This window comes from Rana temporaria, chromosome 10 (genome assembly GCF_905171775.1).
Source record: "Rana temporaria chromosome 10, aRanTem1.1, whole genome shotgun sequence".
NCBI lineage: Eukaryota > Metazoa > Chordata > Amphibia > Anura > Ranidae > Rana > Rana temporaria.
In genome coordinates, this window is record NC_053498.1 from 2,696,477 (window position 1) to 2,716,681 (window position 20,205).

A 20,205-nucleotide genomic window follows, 5' to 3' on the forward strand; every position below is an offset into this window, starting at 1 on the left:
ACCTCGGTTTAAGAGTAACTTGGTTTGAGAGCATTTTTGATTTGCGAGCAACTTTTTTTATTTTTTATTCTGAGTCGGTTTGCAAGTGTTGACTCGCAAGATGAGCAGAATTCAAGCTAAATAGGTCCTGCAGTTCCTCATCTGGCCTGAGGTACGGGGGCGCAGGAGCCGAGAAAAGCTGAACCTTGGCCTGCAATATCTCATTTGGCCTAGGGTACGGGGGTGCAGGAGCCGAGAAAAGCTGAACATTGGCCTGCAATATTTCACTATGGGGGGGTGTGGCTGTAGGTGTGACGTCATTGATTGTATCCCTATATTGGGGAACACACGATCGATGACGGCGCCACAGTGAAGAACGGGGAAGCTGTGTTTACACACACCTCTCCCCGTTCTTCAGCTCCGGTCCGGGGACCGATCGCGGGACTCCATCGGCGATCGGGTCCCACGGTCACGGAGCTTCGGACCCACGACTGGGCACTTAAAGAGGACGTACCTGTACGCGCTTGTGCCCAGCCGTGCCATTCTGCCGACCTATATGTGCAGGAGGCGGTCCTTATGTTGGTTGAAGGGTAAGTTCACCTTTACAGAAAATTCTTTAAGGTGAACTTGCTCAGGATGTCCTCCTCACCCCCTCCCCCCCCCCCCCCTCCCAAAGTCCTGCTGACCTGGAGCGTGGCTATCTTCCACTATGCAGGAGCCAAGCCAAAGTGTCCTCGGGCCTTATCGGACGTTTTATGCGCTCGCTGGCACCCCCACCTCTGGCCGCATTCGGTATTGCATGCCATTGAAGTCAATGCGGAACAAATTATTTTAGTTTCCATTGACTTCAATGGGGAAACTCGCTTTGATATGCAAGCACTTTGGATTACGAGCATTCTTCTGGAACGGATTATGCTCCTAACCTGAGGTTCCGCTGTATACAGAAGTTCAAATGTGTTACCATTTTACTTAAAATATGAAGGGGTGGACCTGGGGCTCTCAAGAGAAGGGCCACAGCAGAAGATTGCCCGTGACCATGGCCTGCCTATGTGGTGTTGCTAAAGGGCCCTTGGTCGTGTAAAGACCCCTTTCTCTTCCCTCTACAGATGGGCTCCTGGGGATGGTACTGAAGCGTCTGACCTCGCAGTTGATCTTGCTGCAGTCCTGGAGCGCCCACCTGTGGAAGATGTTTTGTGACGCCAGAAAGCCACGTAGCCAGATCCGCAGCGAGATCAACATTGACACGCTGGCCAGGGATGAGTTCAACCTGCAGAAGATGATGGTCGTGGTCACGGCTTCGGCCAAGGTGAGGCGGTCGGTTTATGGAGGAGTTGGCGACTCTCTTGTTCTGTATTCACTGTGACTTTAGATTGGTGCTTTGCGATCCACGCTCAGGCTGTTAGTGCCCTGTAGGATGGGTGCCGCTGAACCGTGGCCGCTGGTGGTCCAAATTTTTAGGGGGGGGGGGATACTGAAAAAAAAACATTTCAGTAACTGTACTCGTGTAATGCCGCCACTGTGACCACTGCCCGCCCGCTGACTGCCCAGCACTTACCCCATCTTGGTGGCGGATCAGGCAGCGGGCGACGACGGCAAACTGTGGGATGAGCAGTGGGTCAGCGGCGGCTCCTGTGTCCTCCATTTGTCTCTTCCTTCCTGCTAGGCATCCAATAGGAGCACCTGTGCCTTCAGCCAATCGGGTGACTGGTATTAGACCACTTTCACACCAAGGTGCTTTCACGCTAAAAAACAGCGCCTAAAAATCTCACGAAAACCTGTTTCCATTAAAATCAATGAATGCTTTCATACTGGGGCAGTGTGCTTGGCAGGGCTGTGAAAAACTCCCTTCTCCATTGAAATGAATGGAAAGCTCTTCAAAAGCGCTCAGTTAGCTGGATTCAGGTAGATGGGCGCATCTTTAAGGCGGCGTAGCGTATCGTATTTACGATACGCCGCCATAAGTCAGAGAGGCAAGTACTGTATTCACAAAGCACTTGCCTCCTAAGTTACGGCGGCGTAGCGTAAATGGGGCCGGCGTAAGCGCGCCTAATTCAAATGAGGATGGGGAGGCGTGTTTTATGATAATGGGGGGTGACCCGACGTGATTGACGTTTTTTACGAACGGCGCATGCGCCGTCCATGTACATATCCCAGTGTGCATTGCTCCAAAGTACGCCGCAAGGACGTATTGGTTTCGACGTGAACGTAAATTACATCCAGCCCCATTCACGGACGACTTGTGCAAACGACGTAAAAATTTCAAATTTCGACGCGGGGAACGACGTCCATACTTAACATTGACTAGGCCACCTATTTGTTCGACTAACTTTACGCCGGAAAATAGCCATACGTAAACAAAATGCGCCAGGCGCACGTACGTTTCTGAATCGGTGTATCTAGTAATTTGCATATTCTACGCCGAACTTAATGGAAGCGCCACCTAGCGACCAGCGTAAATATTGCACCCTAAGATACGACGGCGTAGGAGACTTGCGCAGCTCGTATCTTGGCTTAATTTAAGCGTATCTGGTTTCCAGAATACTTTAAAATTTTGGACGGCGTAGATTCAGAGTTACGCCGGTGTATCAACTGATACGCCGGCGTAAAGCTACCTGAATCTAGCTAAGTGTTTTTACTGGCAGTTTAGAAGGGCCTTGGACCCTTTCCATTGGCTGAGAGTCGATTTGGTGTCAGAAAAGCAAATATTCATTCGCTTTTCTCACACACCTGGGTGGACTCCGAGCACAATGCTCTGCGCTCCGAGTCCACCTTTTTTTTGAAGCCTATTGGAGCCTACGGCTCTAATCGGGGTGCTTAAAAAAAAAAACACCCCCCTCCGCTTTAATTCGGGGTCGAGCGCCTTAATTGGGGGTGGCTACAGCGGCCATGGATAGAAAAATGCTATGCCTGAATCTATCCATTCTACACAGAGTGGGTGACGTAACAGAGGGGGCGGCGCCCCTAATGGACGGCCCACCACTGCCGCTGAAACAGGGTTCCGGCCCGGGGATAGGTGCGTCTTGGCCAGTGCCGATCCTGACCTCCCTGGGGCCCTAAGCAAAATGTCATGTCACATTAAAGTTGAGAAGTGGGGGGGGCGCTTACATTAAAGTGAGTCAGCGAGTTGAGAAGCGGGGTGAGCGTCCGAAAATGGCTCACCAGGCGGGGCCTCTAGTAATTTGGGAGGCCCTCCGCAGCTTTGTGGGGCCCTAAGCGGCTTGCATAGTGAGCTTATAGGGCGGATCGGCCCTGGTCTTGGCCCAGAGATTGTTGTCAAAGTGAGAGGAGGTTTCCCGGCTGCGGCACACCTCACCCATCCATGTAGTAGGCAGATGAAAGCGGCCTCAACTCGGTCCATCAAGGACCCGCCCCCAACGTGTTTCGTCCCACCCGGCTGCTATCAGTGGCCTCATATTTATCTTTGTGACCCAGAGAGGGAGCATCTTTCCAGCTTTAGGAGAACAGAGTAGATTGCATGCCGTGTGAACTTTGCTGGCCTAATGGGCTGTTCATTGTCTGTCTGCAGCTCTTTGGTATTGAAAGCGGCACAGGAAGCATCTTGTGGAAGTTCTTCCTCCCCGGCGTCCGTCCGGGAGCCTCCTTTAATTTGCTTGTACAGAGGACCACGGCCCACTTCCCTTACCCCCCTCAGTGCACCCTGCTGGTGAAGGACAAGGTTGGTACTTTTGTTTATGACCTGTAATCCCGGCTGTATTATCATGAACTCTTTTGTAGATGGAGAATTGTTTCCTGTTTTTTATGTTCTAGGAGACGGCGATGACCTCCCTTTACGTCTTCAACCCGATATTTGGGAAACTAAGCCAGATGGCTCCTCCTCCTCTGCAGCGCCCCATTCTGCAGTCTTTGCTCCTCCCAATTATGGACCACGACTACGCCAAAGTGCTTCTTTTATTGGACGATCAGCACAAGGTGGGGCTGAGACTGGGATACACTTTTATCTTGCCTTATTATTTTAATCATACTACATAATCGTAAAGTAATGTGTGTTTTTTTTTTTTTTTATTATTATTTACGACTTCAGCCCCGGAAGATTTGGCTGCCTAATGACCGGACCACTTTTTACAATTCGGCACTGCTTCCCTTTAACTGACAATTGCGCTGTAGTGCGACGCTGTACCCAAACAAAATTGATGTCCTTTTTCCCCCACAACTAGAGCTTTCTTTTGGTGGTATTTGATCATCTCTGCATTTTTATTTAATTGTTTTTGCTATAAACAGAAATAGAGCGCCAATTTAAAAAAAAAAATATATATTTATTTTTTACTTTTTGCTATAAAAAATATCCCCCAAAAAAATATATTAACCACTTAAGCCCCGGACCATTTTGTTGCTAAATGCCCAGGCCAGGTTTTGCAATTTGGCACTGCGTCGCTTTAACTGACAATTGCGCGGTCGTGCGACGTGGCTCCCAAACAAAATTGGCGTCCTTTTTTCCCCACAAATAGAGCTTTCTTTTGTTGGTATTTGATCACCTCTGCGGTTTTTATTTTTTGCGCTATAAACAAAAATAGAGCGACAATTTTGAAAAAAATTCAATATTTTTTGCCTTTTGCTATAATATATATCCCCCCAAAAACATATATAAAAAATAAAAAAAATAAAGTTTAGGCCGATACGTATTCTTCTACCTATTTTTTGGTAAAAAAAATCGCAATAAGTGTTTATCGATTTGGTTTTGCGCAAAATTTATAACGTTTACAAAATAGGGGATAATTTTATTGCATTTTTATAATTTTTTTTTTTTACTACTATTGGCGGCGATCAGCGATTTTTTTCGTGACTGCGACATTATGGCGGACACTTAAGACATTTTTGGGACCATTGTCATTTTCACAGCAAAAAATGCATTTAAATTGCATTGTTTATTGTGAAAATGACAATTGCAGTTTGGGAGTTAACCACAAGGGGCGCTGTAGGAGTTGGGGTTCACCTAGTGTGTGTTTACAATTGTAGGGGGTGTGGCTGTAGGACTGACGTCATCGATCGAGTCTCCCTATAAAAGGGATCACACGATCGATGCGGCCGCCACAGTGAAGCACGGGAAAGCCGTGTTTACATACGGCTCTCCCCGTTCTTCAGCTCCAGGGAGCGATCGCGAAGGGGCGGCTCCCGGATCGCTCCCCGAGGTAAGCCGCACGCAGCGGAGGGGGTCCCGATCGGACCCCCGACCCGCTAGAAGGCAAGGACGTATATATACGTCCATCTGCCTGTACGTGCCATTCTGTGGACGTAAATAGGCGTGCGGCCGGCGTTAAGTGGTTAAAAAATTTTTTTTTTTTTTTTTCAGTTTTAGGTTGATTCTTCTACATATTTTTGGTAAGAACAAAATCGCAATAAGCGTTTGATTAGTTTGCGCATAAGTTATAGCGTCTACAAAATAGGGGATAGATTTATGATTTTTTTTTTTAATTTTTTTACTAGTAATGGCGGCGATCTGCAATTTTTTTTTTTTTTTTTTTTTTTTTCAGGCCTGCGATATTGCGGCGGACATATCGGACACTTTTTTGACACTTTTTTTTTGGGACCATTCACGTTTTATACAGCGAACAGTGCTATAAATATGCACTGATTACTGTGTAAATGTGACTGGCAGGGAAGGGGTTAAATGTATTCCCTGTGAGTGATTCTTACTGTAGGGGGGAGGGGACTGACTGGGGGAGGTGACCGAGCTGTGTCCCTATGTACAAGGGACACAGTATCGGTCTCCTCTCTCCCTGAGAGGACGTGGAGCTCTGTGTTTACACCCCATCATTACACACAGAGCTCCACGTCCCTGGCTCTGTCACCGCCGATCGCAGGTACCTGGAGATCATCGCGGCCGCCAGGCACGCACATCGGCATCGCGTGACACGCCGGGCACAGTTTTTCCCCGCTATGCGCTAGGGAATATGTAAACGGCAGGACGTCCACCAGGCAGGTGAGAGAGCCGCATTGTGGACGTCTTTCGTCTATAGCGCGGCTCTCAAGTGGCTATTATAAAAAAAAAAAAATTTTTTTTACAATCGGAACATTATAGCGGACTCATCGGACACTTTTGACGCCATTTTGTGACCGTTGTCATTTATACAGCGATCAGTTCTATAAAAATGCATCGATTACTGTGTAAATGGCAGGAAAGAGGTTAACCAGTAGGGGGCAGGGAAGGGGTAAAGTGTGTCCCTAGGGAGTGATTCTAACTGTGTTGGGGCGGGGCTTACTGTGATGCGTCACCCGATGACAGGGAGCAGAAGATCACTATCCTGTCGCTAGGCAGAACAGGGAGATGCCTTGTTTACATTCCCCCCTGCCCTGCAGCTCCATGACACGATCACGGGACACCGGCGGACATCAGGTCCGTGTGTCCCGCAGCTCAAAGCAGGCCCCCCCCCCCCCCCCCCCCACACACACACACAGCTGAAAATTTAAAGGGACGTGTATATATACGCCCATTTGCCTGTCCGTGCCATTCTGCCAATGTAAATGTGCATGCACTAGTCGGCAACGGGTTAAAATAATCAACATGTACTTGCCGGTGACTTGTCCTCAACGGGGAAGTTCCTTCACTGACTGTGCAGGCGCAAACTTCCCGACGGAAATTCCCGAACCTCGCCCGGCATCCAGGCTCATTCTTTAACATCCCCGTGGATTGGAGGATGTTAAAAAAAGAGCCAGGAGGCGGAGCGCTCGGACGTGAGGCCGACTGGCCACTTACCTCGAAATCCATGTCGCCCTGGATGCCGGCCGCGAGGAGTTTGCGCCTGCGCAGTCCTTGAAGGAACTTTCCCGATAGCTGGAACCGTCTCAGCACATCAGTTTGCGCATGCGCTGAAACTTCCATGATAGCTGGAACCAGCACGGCAGATCACCTGCCCTGTGTAATGGTTTTGCTCCTCTTCTTGGGTCCCCTGCTGGCACTCCTGTGCCCCCATAGCAAGGCGCTTGCCATGGAGGCTCTCGAGCCCCATTCTGTGTGTCCATTGACTTGCAGAGCATGGCTCGGCCCTGCCCCCCCACGTCTTCCTCGCTGCCTGTGGTTGACTCCCAGAAGTGTGCCCCCCCCCCCCCATGTTTACTGAAAGGGCTCTTGGGAGATGTAGTTCGGAGGGAACTGAGAGCCCAGCAAGCATTTTAAAAGCTTGGTGCTGTAATGGTGAGTAAAAAAATGGATGATGTTTATCTGTCGCGGCATTGATCTGATCCTCCCGTTTTTTTTCTCCAGGTCATTCCATTCCCGAGCACAAAGAATGTCCTGCAGCAGTTACAGGAGCTCTCCCCCACCGTCTTCTTCTTCCTCATAGACGCTGACAGAGGCAAACTGACTGGGCTGCGTCTGCACAAGGTGAAGAAGTCGCACAATTCCTGCGTTCTGTTCATTGCGATTTCCCTTCCTGACTATTAAATGTGCTTTTTTTTGCAGGATCTGAGCACAGAGGAGATGTGGGAGCTCATACTGCCTTCAGAACTGCAGAGAATCACCACTGTGAAGGGGAAACGTTCCAATGAGCACGTCCACTCGCAGGGGAGAGTCATGGGCGACCGAAGTGTTCTGTACAAGGTAAAGTTTCCATCCGTGTGCTACACTGACCACGCTGCGACATGTGCCCCCATACTGCCGGGATATATACATGTGCCCCCATACTGCCGGGATATATACATGTGCCCCCATACTGCCGGGATATATACATGTGCCCCCATACTGCCGGGATATATACATGTGCCCCCATACTGCCGGGATATATACATGTGCCCCCATACTGCCGGGATATATACATGTGCCCCCATACTGCCGGGATATATACATGTGCCCCCATACTGCCGGGATATATACATGTGCCCCCATACTGCCGGGATATATACATGTGCCCCCATACTGCCGGGATATATACATGTGCCCCCCATACTGCCGGGACATATACATGTGCCCCCATACTGCCGGGACATATACATGTGCCCCCATACTGCCGGGACATATACATGTGCCCCCATACTGCCGGGACATATACATGTGCCCCCATACTGCCGGGACATATACATGTGCCCCCATACTGCCGGGACATATACATGTGCCCCCATACTGCCGGGACATATACATGTGCCCCCATACTGCCGGGACATATACGTGTGCCCCCATACTGCCGGGACATATACGTGTGCCCCCATACTGCGGGATATATACGTGTGCCCCCATACTGCCGGGATATATACGTGTGCCCCCATACTGCCGGGATATATACGTGTGCCCCCCATACTGCCGCGATATATACATGTGCCCCCCATACTGCCGCGATATATACATGTGCCCCCATACTGCCGCGATGTATACATGTGCCCCCATACTGCCGCGATGTATACATGTGCCCCCCATACTGCCGCGATGTATACATGTGCCCCCCATACTGCCGCGATGTATACATGTGCCCCCCATACTGCCGCGATGTATACATGTGCCCCCCATACTGCCGCGATGTATACATGTGCCCCCCATACTGCCGCGATGTATACATGTGCCCCCCATACTGCCGCGATGTATACATGTGCCCCCCATACTGCCGCGATGTATACATGTGCCCCCCATCTGCCGCGATGTATACATGTGCCCCCCATCTGCCGCGATGTATACATGTGCCCCCCTACTGCCGCGATGTATACATGTGCCCCCCATACTGCCGCGATGTATACATGTGCCCCCATACTGCCGCGATGTATACATGTGCCCCCGTACTGCCGCGATGTATACATGTGCCCCCCCCATCCTGCCGCGATGTATACATGTGCCCCCCCCATACTGCCGCGATGTATACATGTGCCCCCCCATACTGCCGCGATGTATACATGTGCCCCCCCCATACTGCCGCGATGTATACATGTGCCCCCCCATACTGCCGCGATGTATACATGTGCCCCCCCATACTGCCGCGATGTATACATGTGCCCCCCCATACTGTTGCTGTCACCACTCTTACCGGACTATATATTAGGCAGGCAGACCCATCCGCAGAGTAGATGATGCAAGCAGGCGGGCGGGTGATGACGTCAGCGCGCCGCTACTCGGCTGCCACCGGGTGGACCAAGATGGTTGCGGCTCCGGACGTATATGTGCAGGAGGCGGTCCTTAAGTGGTTAAAGCAAATAAAATTGTATATTTTATTAATTATATATTATATATTTTTTTTTATTTTCCCCCAAATACCGTGTGACACAAAAAAAATGCAAAACCCACCAATTTATTCTTTAGAACCTCTGCTTTAAAACAATTTATAAGTTTTGGGGTTCTGAGTAATTTTCTAGCAAAATATATTGATTGTTGCATGTGAACAAAAATTGCCAGAAAAGGCCGGGGGGAGGGGGGGGGGTTGTGCAGGTGACGTTGGGCTTTCTCTGTAAGTAGCTGGTATTAGTCATTGCATCTGCTTATAAGTATCTTGATGTTTCCTTTTCCCGTGTTTTTTTATTTTTTTAGTACCTGAACCCCAACTTGTTGGCAATTGTGACGGAGAGTACAGACACTCACCCCGACCGCTGCTTCATAGGAATCTATCTGATTGATGGCGTTACCGGACGCATCATTCACTCCTCCGTGCAAAGGAAAGCCAGAGGCCCCGTCAACATTGTCCACTCCGAGAACTGGGTGGTGGTAAGTCCAGGAACATCGTCTTCTCCTCCTCATCTCCATCCTGCTATGCCTTCTCCCTCTGCTCCACTCACTTTTCATCTCTCCCCGCAGTACCAGTACTGGAACAGCAAGGCGCGCCGCAACGAGCTGACAGTCTTGGAAATCTACGAAGGCACCGAGCAGTACAACAGCACCAACTTCAGCTCCCTGGATCGGCCGCACCTCCCCCACGTCCTGCAGCAGTCCTACATCTTCCCCTCCGCCATACGGGCCATGGAGGCGACCATCACCGAACGCGGCATAACCAGCCGTCATATCCTCAGTGAGTAGATATTGCTGGAAAAGAAATTCAAAGATCAATTCTTAAAGCGGATGTTCCACCCCAAAAATATATTAAAAGCCAGCAGCTATAAATACTGCAGCTGCTGACTTTTAATATAAGGACACTTTCCCGTCCTGGAGTCCAGCGCTGTCCGCAGCAGAGCACGAGCGATCGCTCGTCACCCTGCTGCTCCCCCCTCCATCTACGCTGAGGGAACCAGGAAGTGAAGAGCTGCGGCTTCACTGCCCGGTTCCCTACGGCGCATGCGCGAGTCACGCCGCGCCCGCAGATTGGCTCCCGCTGTGTGCTGGGAGCCGAGTGTTCCCAGCACACAACCGGGGGGGGGGGGGGGGGGGCCACGGGATGTGACGCAATGCCCGTCTTTTGCCCGTGAATGCCGGGCCGGAAGTGGGTGCAAATACCTGTCTTTAGACGGGTATCTGCACCCCCCTCCCCCCTGAAAGGTGTCAAATGTGACACCGGAGGGGGGGGGAGGGTTCCGATCAGCGGGACTTCACTTTAGGGTGGAGAACCGCTTTAAAACTTATATCTGAAGCTAAACTTTTTTAATTTTCCTTACGTTTAAAAGTTTGGTAAAAACTAGGGTTGTCCTGATACCACTTTCTTAAGACCCCGAGTAAAAGTACTCGCGGATACCAATACTTTTTTTTTTATGTCATGTGCAAGTGTTTTTATTTTTGAAAACTTTTATTTTTTTACAATGCTTTTCTCCTTTTCTTTTAGTGGGGATCGGGTGGATGGTGTCTGTGTGTTTTTTTTTTTTTTTTTTTTTTGTTATTTATTTTTTAAGTGTATTTTGTGCGTGTATTCGAGAGAGGAGCCGGACTGCAGGAGTTGGGAGTAGGCAGGCCTCCCCCAGAGGCAATCTGCCATCTTTCTCCATGCCCCGGGTGGCAATGGCGGGTGTGTGAGGGGGTCCTTCCACACAGCCTGCCCTACCTGCTCCACTTTGAAGCCCAACGGGGCAGAGGGACTCCCTATAAAGGAATGAGAGGATCTAGCCCGCTCAACCAGCCTCGTTAGTCCTTCGCCTCTCTTTTTAGAGACCGCGTGGTTAAAGTGCGTGCGTGTTAACCCAATTTAGAGTGCGTGTGTAAGTGTGGTGGTTTTTGTGGGGGGTGGGCGTACTAAGCGCAAGCTTACCTCGCATAGCACACCCACCGGGAGCCGGGCTGAGACCACCAAACTCAATTCACATGTAGCTGAGACCGGGATCCGAACCCCTAGCTGCAAAGGTGAATGGCTTGTCAGCGCAGTGCCAATCGCGTTGAGCCACCGCAGCTCCTCTATTTATTTCTTATTTACATTTTTATTATTTCTTACAATTTTTTTTATTATTATTTATTGCAATTCTTTTTTTTTTGTTTTGTTTTATCAGCCCTGTTTTAGGGGCTTTGGTGAGATATCGGGGGTCTTAACAGACCCGATATCGCCCCCTTCAGACTGAGATAGAGATTGCCCACTCCCTTTCTCTGCAGCCTCAGCTGCACTGAAAATGAATGGAGAGGAGACAGCGGCTCCTCTCCATTCATTAAACTGAGACATCGTAATCCACAGGAGGTTACAATGTTTCAGTTATTTGAATGGACAGAGTCAGTGATCACTGACTCTGTTCATTCGGAAAAAGGAAGGAGGAGGACATGGAGGGGGACAGCAGAACAAGGGGGGCACGGAGGAGGAAGGAAGGGGGGCACGGAGGAGGAAGGAAGGGGGGCGCGGAGGAGGAAGGAAGGGGGGCGCGGAGGAGGAAGGAAGGGGGGCACGGAGGAGGGGGGCACAGAGGAGGAAGGAGGGGGGCGCGGAGGAGGAAGGAGGGGGGCGCGGAGGAGGAAGGAAGGGGGCGCGGAGGAGGAAGGAAGGGGGCGCGGAGGAGGAAGGAAGGGGGCGCGGAGGAGGAAGGAAGGGGGCGCGGAGGAGGAAGGAAGGGGGCGCGGAGGAGGAAGGAGGGGGGCACGAAGGAGGGGGGGCACGGAGGAAGAAGGAGGGGGACACGGAGGAAGAAGGAGGGGGACACGGAGGAAGAAGGAGGGGGACACGGAGGAAGAAGGAGGGGGACACGGAGGAAGAAGAAGGGGGGACACAGAGGAAGAAGAAGGGGGGACACAGAGGAAGAAGAAGGAAGAACAGAGGGGGACTCGGAGGAAGAACAGAGCGGGACTGGGAGAGGATGTGGGCACAGTCAGCGGTGATTGTGTGTGGGGGAGTTACAAGCACCGTTCACCACTGTGTAGATTTCACTAAAGCAGCTGAAAGCCGTGGGGGGAGAAGCTTCTAACTCCCCCACACACCGATCACTGCCGACTGTCCAGGTATCGGGTGAAATCTACCTTTGGGTAGATTTCTATTTACTTGTCCTAAAGACACAGCAGGAAGTGAAATCTCTCCAAAGTGAAGGAAATCCCCTCTTGTCACCAGAACAAGTTTCCCCCATTAGATGATTTCACTTTTTTTTTTTCCTGTTCTGGTGACAACGGTAAAATGTTGTGTTTCCCATCACTTTCTGTCCTAGTGGCAATGGTCAGCAGGGCTCATGGAGAAGGCTGGCCGTAGTAACATTTTATTTGTATCCACAGTTGGACTCCCCACTGGAGCCATCTTTTCCCTTCCCAAGGCCATACTGGACCCCCGCCGGCCTGAGTTCCCTACAGAATACACGAGGTCAGTAGGCAGTGGTTTATTAGAGTGGTGTACCTAGAGAAAATCATATCTTTTTAATATATAATGTGTACTTTTGCTTTTCTGTCTGACAGAGAAGAGAATTTGATCCCCTACACGCCTGACATTCAGATTCACGCTGAGCGCTTTATCAATTACAACCAGACCGTGTCCCGGATGAAAGGAATCTACACTGCCCCTTCAGGCCTGGAGTCCACATGCCTGGTGAGCCACTCACATCTGTCCATTGTCCTGTGCCTGCCCAATCGGAATCTTCCCACCTGCTCCTGTGGTTATCCTTTTACCAAGTCTGACTTTCCATTCACTTAGTGTGACCTTTCCTATGGCTGTCCATTCACCCAATCTGTCTCTCTCTCTCTCTCTCTCTCTCTCTCTCTCTCTCTCTCTCTCTCTCTCTCTCTCTCTCTCTCTCTCTCTCCCTATGGCTGTCCAATCTGACCCTCTCTCTCCCTATGGCTGTCCAATCTGACCCTTTCTCTGGCTGTCCAGTCTGACCCTCTCTCTTCGTATGGCTGTCCAACCTGACCCTCTCTCTTCCTATGGCTGTCCAATCTGACCCTCTCTCTTCCTATGGCTGTCCAACCTGACCCTCTCTCTTCCTATGGCTGTCCAACCTGACCCTCTCTCTTCCTATGGCTGTCCAACCTGACCCTCTCTCTTCCTATGGCTGTCCAACCTGACCCTCTCTCTTCCTATGGCTGTCCAATCTGACCCTCTCTCTCCCTATGGCTGTCCAATCTGACCCTTTCTCTGGCTGTCCAGTCTGACCCTCTCTCTTCGTATGGCTGTCCAACCTGACCCTCTCTCTTCCTATGGCTGTCCAATCTGACCCTCTCTCTTCCTATGGCTGTCCAACCTGACCCTCTCTCTTCCTATGGCTGTCCAACCTGACCCTCTCTCTTCCTATGGCTGTCCAACCTGACCCTCTCTCTTCCTATGGCTGTCCAACCTGACCCTCTCTCTTCCTATGGCTGTCCAACCTGACCCTCTCTTCCTATGGCTGTCCAACCTGACCCTCTCTCTTCCTATGGCTGTCCAATCTGACCCTCTCTCTTCCTATGGCTGTCCAATCTGACCCTCTCTCTTCCTATGGCTGTCCAATCTGACCCTCTCTCTTCCTATGGCTGTCCAACCTGACCCTCTCTCTTCCTATGGCTGTCCAACCTGACCCTCTCTCTTCCTATGGCTGTCCAACCTGACCCTCTCTCTTCCTATGGCTGTCCAACCTGACCCTCTTTTCCCCTGCAGGTTGTGGCGTACGGACTGGACATCTACCAGACTCGCGTCTACCCCTCCAAGCAGTTCGATGTGCTGAAGGACGACTACGACTACATCCTCATCAGCGGCGTTCTCATCGGCCTCGTCTTTGCCACCATGATCACCAAAAGACTGGCTCAGGTCAAACTTCTGAACCGCGCCTGGCGATGAGACCACAGAGAAACTTTCTGCCATCTTCGGAAACTTAAAGGAGGGCTCCACCCAGTACCGATATTTTTTTTTTTTTTTACTTTGCAGAATCACATGCCGGCTTCCTGTATCCTCCTCATCGGTGTGCCCCAACCAAAACATTACCACCTGAGGGGGTGCAAAATTTGCCACCGAAAGCACATTTTTTTTTTTTGAGAAGCCGGCAGGTGATTAAATCTTCTGGCACCCACCCAAAATAAAACATTTGTGTTGAGTAGACCCCCCCCCCCCCCCCCTCCTTTCTTTCTACATCCTCTCTGATCGTAGGGGAGGAGCTCAGCGTTTAGGGAGATACTTGAACGACAACCTCCCCCGAGGTGTCGCCTCTAATCTGGTCCCCACTGCACTGGTTTTACCGATCTTTATTGGTTGTGTGAATGATTGGCGTTTGATCTCTGTACTATTCCTACAAAAGGAGATGTCTTAGGCCTTGTACACACCGGCGTCATCTCGCTTGGGTAGGTACAGCCTAGGCTGTATTGCCCCCCCCCGTCACTTCTAGCAGCAGCCCTGGCCGGGAGCGTGCGTTCTTGGCATAGCTACATCTGCAGTGTGGTACGCGAATAGGCGGCCGCTCTGCGTTAAGGCCCACCCGTCGAGAGACCACATATTTGTGTACAGTCGGTGTGAAGGGGTTACACTTGGATCCTTTTCACACTGGGGCCCTTTGCAGGCTTTATAACGCTAAAAATGGCGCCCGGAAACAGCCGCTGCCCCGAGGGCTTTCACACTGGGGTGGTGCGCTAGCAGGATGGTAAAAGTCCTGCTAGCAGCATCTAAGGAGCGGGGTGTTTGCTGCTCCTCCACCACTCCTGCCCATTCCGGCTATACCGCCGGAAAAGCACCTCTGCAGAGGTTTTAACCCTTTCTCAGCCGTTAGTGCCCTATCTGGTGGCTGAATAGCACTGCAAAAATTTACGGTAAAGCGCCGTTAAAAATAGCGGCGCTTTACCGCCGACGCACCCACTGCCCCAGTGTGGAAGGGGCCTAAGTAAGCAATTGACCACTTCACTAAGACATCCCTCTCCTCCTCCCTCCCCCCACCTGTGTGAATGTCGTGTACTAGAACAGTTTTCAGAAGTTCTGATAAAATTTGCCTTTTAATTTATGTCGTTTTTGATTCTTTTATTTTTTTGGGGTTAAAGTGGAACTAATCTGTATCTGAGCCCCTGAAAATGCGATTTCTTAAATTTTGTTGCTATTCAAAATAAACCCCGCCCAGGTGTCCTTTTTTTTTATTTGCTGTTGTTGAGGAATCTTGAAAAAACCACCCCCCCCCCCCCCCTAGTATTTCTAGCGGTGGCCATCTTGAGTAAGGGCAGATGATTCATGTAATGATTCATGTAAGCTTTTGACTTCCTGGAATCGATCCGCCCCCTTAGCTCATGCAGGAGGGTGCGCTTGGCTGAAAAAAGGAGCAGCGAAGGATTATAAACGGGTGATGTGGATAAAAAAGAGTTTTTAGTTCCACTTTAACTATTAAAGTATTTTTATGTTCCGTATTTATCATTCAGAATCGCCTAAAAGAAGAATAAAGAAGAAACCAATAAAACAATTTGAAGGGCCAGTCCACATCTCTGTGTTTGTCATTTCTTGTGATTGCATTGTACATGGAGGGGGGGGCCTGCGCTCTGCCTTGGGAGGGGGGGGGCCTGCGCTCTGTCTTGGGAGGGGGGGGGGGCCTGCGCTCTGTCTTGGGAGGGGGGGGGCCTGCGCTCTGTCTTGGGAGGGGGGGGGCCTGCGCTCTGTCTTGGGAGGGGGGGGGGCCTGCGCTCTGTCTTGGGGGGGGGGGGGGGCCTGCGCTCTGTCTTGGGAGGGGGGGGGGGCCTGCGCTCTGTCTTGGGGGGGGGGGGGGCCTGCGCTCTGTCTTGGGAGGGGGGGGGCCTGCGCTCTGTCTTGGGAGGGGGGGGGGGCCTGCGCTCTGTCTTGGGAGGGGGGGGGGGCCTGCGCTCTGTCTTGGGAGGGGGGGGGCCTGCGCTCTGTCTTGGGAGGGGGGGGGGCCTGCGCTCTGTCTTGGGAGGGGGGGGGCCTGCGCTCTGTCTTGGGAGGGGGGGGGGCTGCGCTCTGTCTTGGGAGGGGGGGGGGCCTGCGCTCTGTCTTGGGAGGGGGGGGCCTGCGCTCTGTCTTGGGAGGGGGGGGCTGCGCTCTGTCTTGGGAGGGGGGGGCCTGCGCTCTGTCTTGGGAGGTGGGGTCTTTTTCTGTCTTGGGAGAGGGGGGGGGCGGCTGCGCTCTGTCTTGGGAGGTGGGGTCTTTTTCTGTCTTGGGAGAGGGGGGGGGGCGGCTGCGCTCTGTCCTGGGAGAGGGGGGGGGGGGCGGCTGCGCTCTGTCCTGGGAGAGGGGGGGGGGCGGCTGCGCTCTGTCCTGGGAGAGGGGGGGGGGGGCGGCTGCGCTCTGTCCTGGGAGAGGGGGGGTGGCTGCGCTCTGTCCTGGGAGGGGGGGGGGGGGCGGCTGCGCTCTGTCCTGGGAGAGGGGGGGGGGGCGGCTGCGCTCTGTCTTGGGAGGGGGCGGCTGCGCTCTGTCTTGGGAGGGGGGGTGGCTGCGCTCTGTCTTGGGAGGGGGGGTGGCTGCGCTCTGTCTTGGGAGGGGGGGTGGCTGCGCTCTGTCTTGGGAGGGGGGGGGCGGCTGCGCTCTGTCTTGGGAGGGGGGGGCGGCTGCGCTCTGTCTTGGGAGGGGGGGGGCGGCTGCGCTCTGTCTTGGGAGGGGGGGTGGCTGCGCTCTGTCTTGGGAGGGGGGGTGGCTGCGCTCTGTCTTGGGAGGGGGGGTGGCTGCGCTCTGTCTTGGGAGGGGGGGGGGCTGCGCTCTGCCCTGGGAGGGGGGGGCTGCGCTCTGTCCTGGTGGGGCGGGGCGTTTCCTGGAAGTCATCCGTGCTGCAAGAAGACTTTTCTCTACATGTGATTTCTGACTGCATTTGTTGTTGTTGGCAGCAGCTCTGTGGCTGAAGGACGCCTCTGTGGCATTGCACTAGGCCGGGGGTGTCTACAGCGCACCTATATGGGATGACAGGTGATGAAAGGGTTAAGCACACTAGCAGTTGGGAAAAGTGTTACAATGTGTGGTAAGTGAGGATCTGCAGGGGTGGGGCAGAACTCAATATAAAGAGGGCGGAGCTAGGAACTATAAGGAGGAGTGGTGATAAGCCCCACCCACCCCTTTCACTTGCAACGACCAGATCCTCCAGCAACCGTACAGCTGATATTCACTGCTAAGTGACTGTTCTGCCTAGTGACAGGACGCTGATCGTCTGCTCCTTCTCATCGGGAGCAGTGATCCGTGACGTGTCACTCGTAGCCACACCCCCCCACACAGTTAGAATCCCTCCCTAGGACAGGGCTTGACAATATCCGGGCGCAATTGCGACAAGAAATTGTGACCTGGCGCCCGGCGGTAATTGAGGCCGCGGCTTTGATAGATAGCCTGTGTCTCCGTGCGCCTCCACCTCCCCCATCGCGCGATCGCGGCCTTGTGAAAGCCCAAGCTTCCTTCTGTGATCCGGCGCCATCTGGTGGTGGCCGTTGGCATTACAAGTAAAACAGCAGTTCTAATGTCAAATTTTTTCACTGCCATCTCCTTCCCTCTAATTAGAACCCCCAAACATATAAAAACACCCTAGAGAATAATACGGCGGTCGTTGCAATACTTTCTGTCACACCGTATTTGCGCAGCGGCCTTACAAGCACACTTTTTTTTGGGGGAAAAAACACTTTTTTTTTTTAATAAAAAAATAAGACAACAGTAAAGTTATCACAATTTTTTTTTATGTTGTGAAAGATAATGTTACGCCGAGTAAATTGATACCCAACATGTCACGCTTCAAAATTGCGTCCTCGTGGAATGGCGACAAACTTTTACCCTTTAAAATCTCCATAGGCGACGTTTAAAAAATTCTATAGGTTGCATGTTTTGAGTTACAGAGGAGGTCTAGAGCTAGAATTATTGCTCTCGCTCCAACGATCGCGGCGATACCTCACATGTGTGGTTTGAACACCGTTTACATATGCGGGTGCTGCTCACGTAGGTGTTCGTGTCTGCACGCGAGCTCAGCGCGTTTTCTGGCTCCTAACTTCTTTAGCTGGCTCCTAGATTCCAAGCAAATTTGTCAACCCCTGCCCTAGGACGCACGTAACCCCTTCCTCGCCCATTAGTGGTTAACCCCCTTCACTGCCAGTCACATTTACACAGTAATCAGCGCATTTTTATAGCACTGATCGCTGTATAAATGACAATGGTCCCAAAATGGCGTCAAAAGTGTCCGCCGTAATGTCGCAGTCACGATAAAAATCGCAAATCGCCGCCATTACTAGTAAAAAAAAAAAATATAAACAAAAATGCCATAAAACTATCCCCCTATTTTGTAGACACGATAACTTTTGCGCAAACCAATCAATAGACGCTTATTGCGTATTTTTTTTTCTGGCCCAGGCCAATTGTCAGCTTTCAGCGCTGTCGCAATTTGAATGACAATTGCGCGGTCGTGCTACACTGTACCCAATAGAGCTTTCTTTTGGTGGTATTTGATCACTTCTGCGATTTTATTTTTTATTTTTTGCGCAACAACTAAAAAAAAAAGACGGAAAACTTAGAAAAAAAAACGTTTTTTTTTTTTCTGTAATTTTTTTTTTTATTTATTGTAAAAAAGTAAGTTTTCTTCTTCAATTATGGGCACCGATAGGCGGGCGCTGGTATCTGGCACTGATGGGCACTCATAGGCGGCACAGATGGGCACTGATAGGTGAGCACTGGGCATAGATGTGCTCTGAGGGACACTGAGGGGTGGCACTGAGGGACACTGAGGGGGGGCACCGAGGGGCGGCACTGAGGGACACCGATTTGTGTTCAATTTTTTTTGTGCCTATTTTTTTCTCGATTGCGCACCGGGGGGCACTCCAGTGTTGGCCTCCGAGGGGCGTGAACCCCCCCCCCCTGTCAGGAGAGCCGCCGATCGGCTCTCTTATACTCGCGTCTGTCAGACGTGAGTGAGGAAGAGCCGATCAACGGCTCTTCCTGTTTACATCGTGATTGGACACAGCTGATCACGCGGTAAAGAGTCTCCGCCGGAGGCTCTTTACTGAGATCGGAGATGCAGGGTGTTGGACTGACACCCCGCATCACCGATCGCCGCGCTGCGCGCCCCCAATGGGCGCACGCCGGCATCAAATCCTTAAGGACGTCAATAGATGTCCAGTCCAGGATTTCACAACCACTTCCTGGACGTCAATTGACTATTAACCGGGCGGGAAGTGGTTAAATATCAAAAATATGTAGCAGAATACGTATCGCCCTAAACTGAGGGGGGGGGGAGAAATACGTTTTTATTATATTTTATATATTATATTTTATATATTATATTTTATATATTATATTTATATATATTTTTGGGGATATTTATTATAGCAAAAAGTAAAAAATATTGCCTTTTTTTCAAAATTGTCGCTCTATTTTTGTTAATGGCGCAAAAAATAAAAACCGCAGAGGTGATCAAATACCACAAAAAGAAAGCTCTATTTGTGGGGAAAAGGACGCCAATTTTGTTTGGGAGCCACGTCGCACGACCGCGCAATTGTCAGTTAAAGCGACGCAGTGCCGAATCGCGAAATCTTGCCTGGCCATTGGGCAGCCAAATCCTCCCGGGGCTGAAGGGGTTAAAATGGAAATCAATTTATAACTTCCATGAAATGCGTTTTTCTGGATATCTTTGTTGTTCCGTCTCTCTCACTGTTATAATAAACCGACCAATAAAATGAGAGACCGATCTTTTCTTTGGCGGTGGGGCAAACGTACAAAATCAGCAGGGGGTCGAATACTTTTTCCCCCTCCCTGTAGATCTGCAGTTCAGGATTCAGGGACTGACTCGCTGTGTGAGGAGTGCAGCCGGCTGAGTATCGTGTCGGGACTTCCAGGTATTCTATCAGAGAGATCACAGGACATCCCCCTGACAACACCTTCAGCAGCTTTTCTCTCCAGAAGGACGGCACCATCTTTGTTCTGGCATCATCCGGCGGTCACCATCTGCTTCCTGGACTGAGATGGCGCCTCGGAAATGACACAATCCTGTAAATTCTGGTGTCTGCAGTTTTTGTTCACAAATGTCTGCCGCAAATCGGCCCCCTGCTGCAATTTCTCACCCTGT

General features: G+C 51.3%; 1 protein-coding gene across 2 annotated transcripts in view; it reads left to right on the top strand.

Moving 5' to 3' along the window:
• EMC1 (ER membrane protein complex subunit 1) overlaps window positions 1-14,295 on the top strand; it is a 35,482-nt gene extending 21,187 nt beyond the window's left edge. For both annotated transcript variants that reach the window (XM_040326750.1, XM_040326751.1), the window contains 10 exons: window positions 1,086-1,285; window positions 3,506-3,655; window positions 3,748-3,909; window positions 7,199-7,318; window positions 7,397-7,534; window positions 9,440-9,613; window positions 9,704-9,914; window positions 12,509-12,593; window positions 12,686-12,815; window positions 13,860-14,295. In XM_040326750.1, the coding sequence (XP_040182684.1) occupies window positions 1,086-1,285; window positions 3,506-3,655; window positions 3,748-3,909; window positions 7,199-7,318; window positions 7,397-7,534; window positions 9,440-9,613; window positions 9,704-9,914; window positions 12,509-12,593; window positions 12,686-12,815; window positions 13,860-14,039 (1,550 nt within the window). In that variant the 3' untranslated portion in view covers window positions 14,040-14,295. The remainder of the gene's footprint in view (window positions 1-1,085; window positions 1,286-3,505; window positions 3,656-3,747; window positions 3,910-7,198; window positions 7,319-7,396; window positions 7,535-9,439; window positions 9,614-9,703; window positions 9,915-12,508; window positions 12,594-12,685; window positions 12,816-13,859) is intronic.
• The last annotated feature ends 5,910 nt before the right edge of the window (window positions 14,296-20,205 follow it).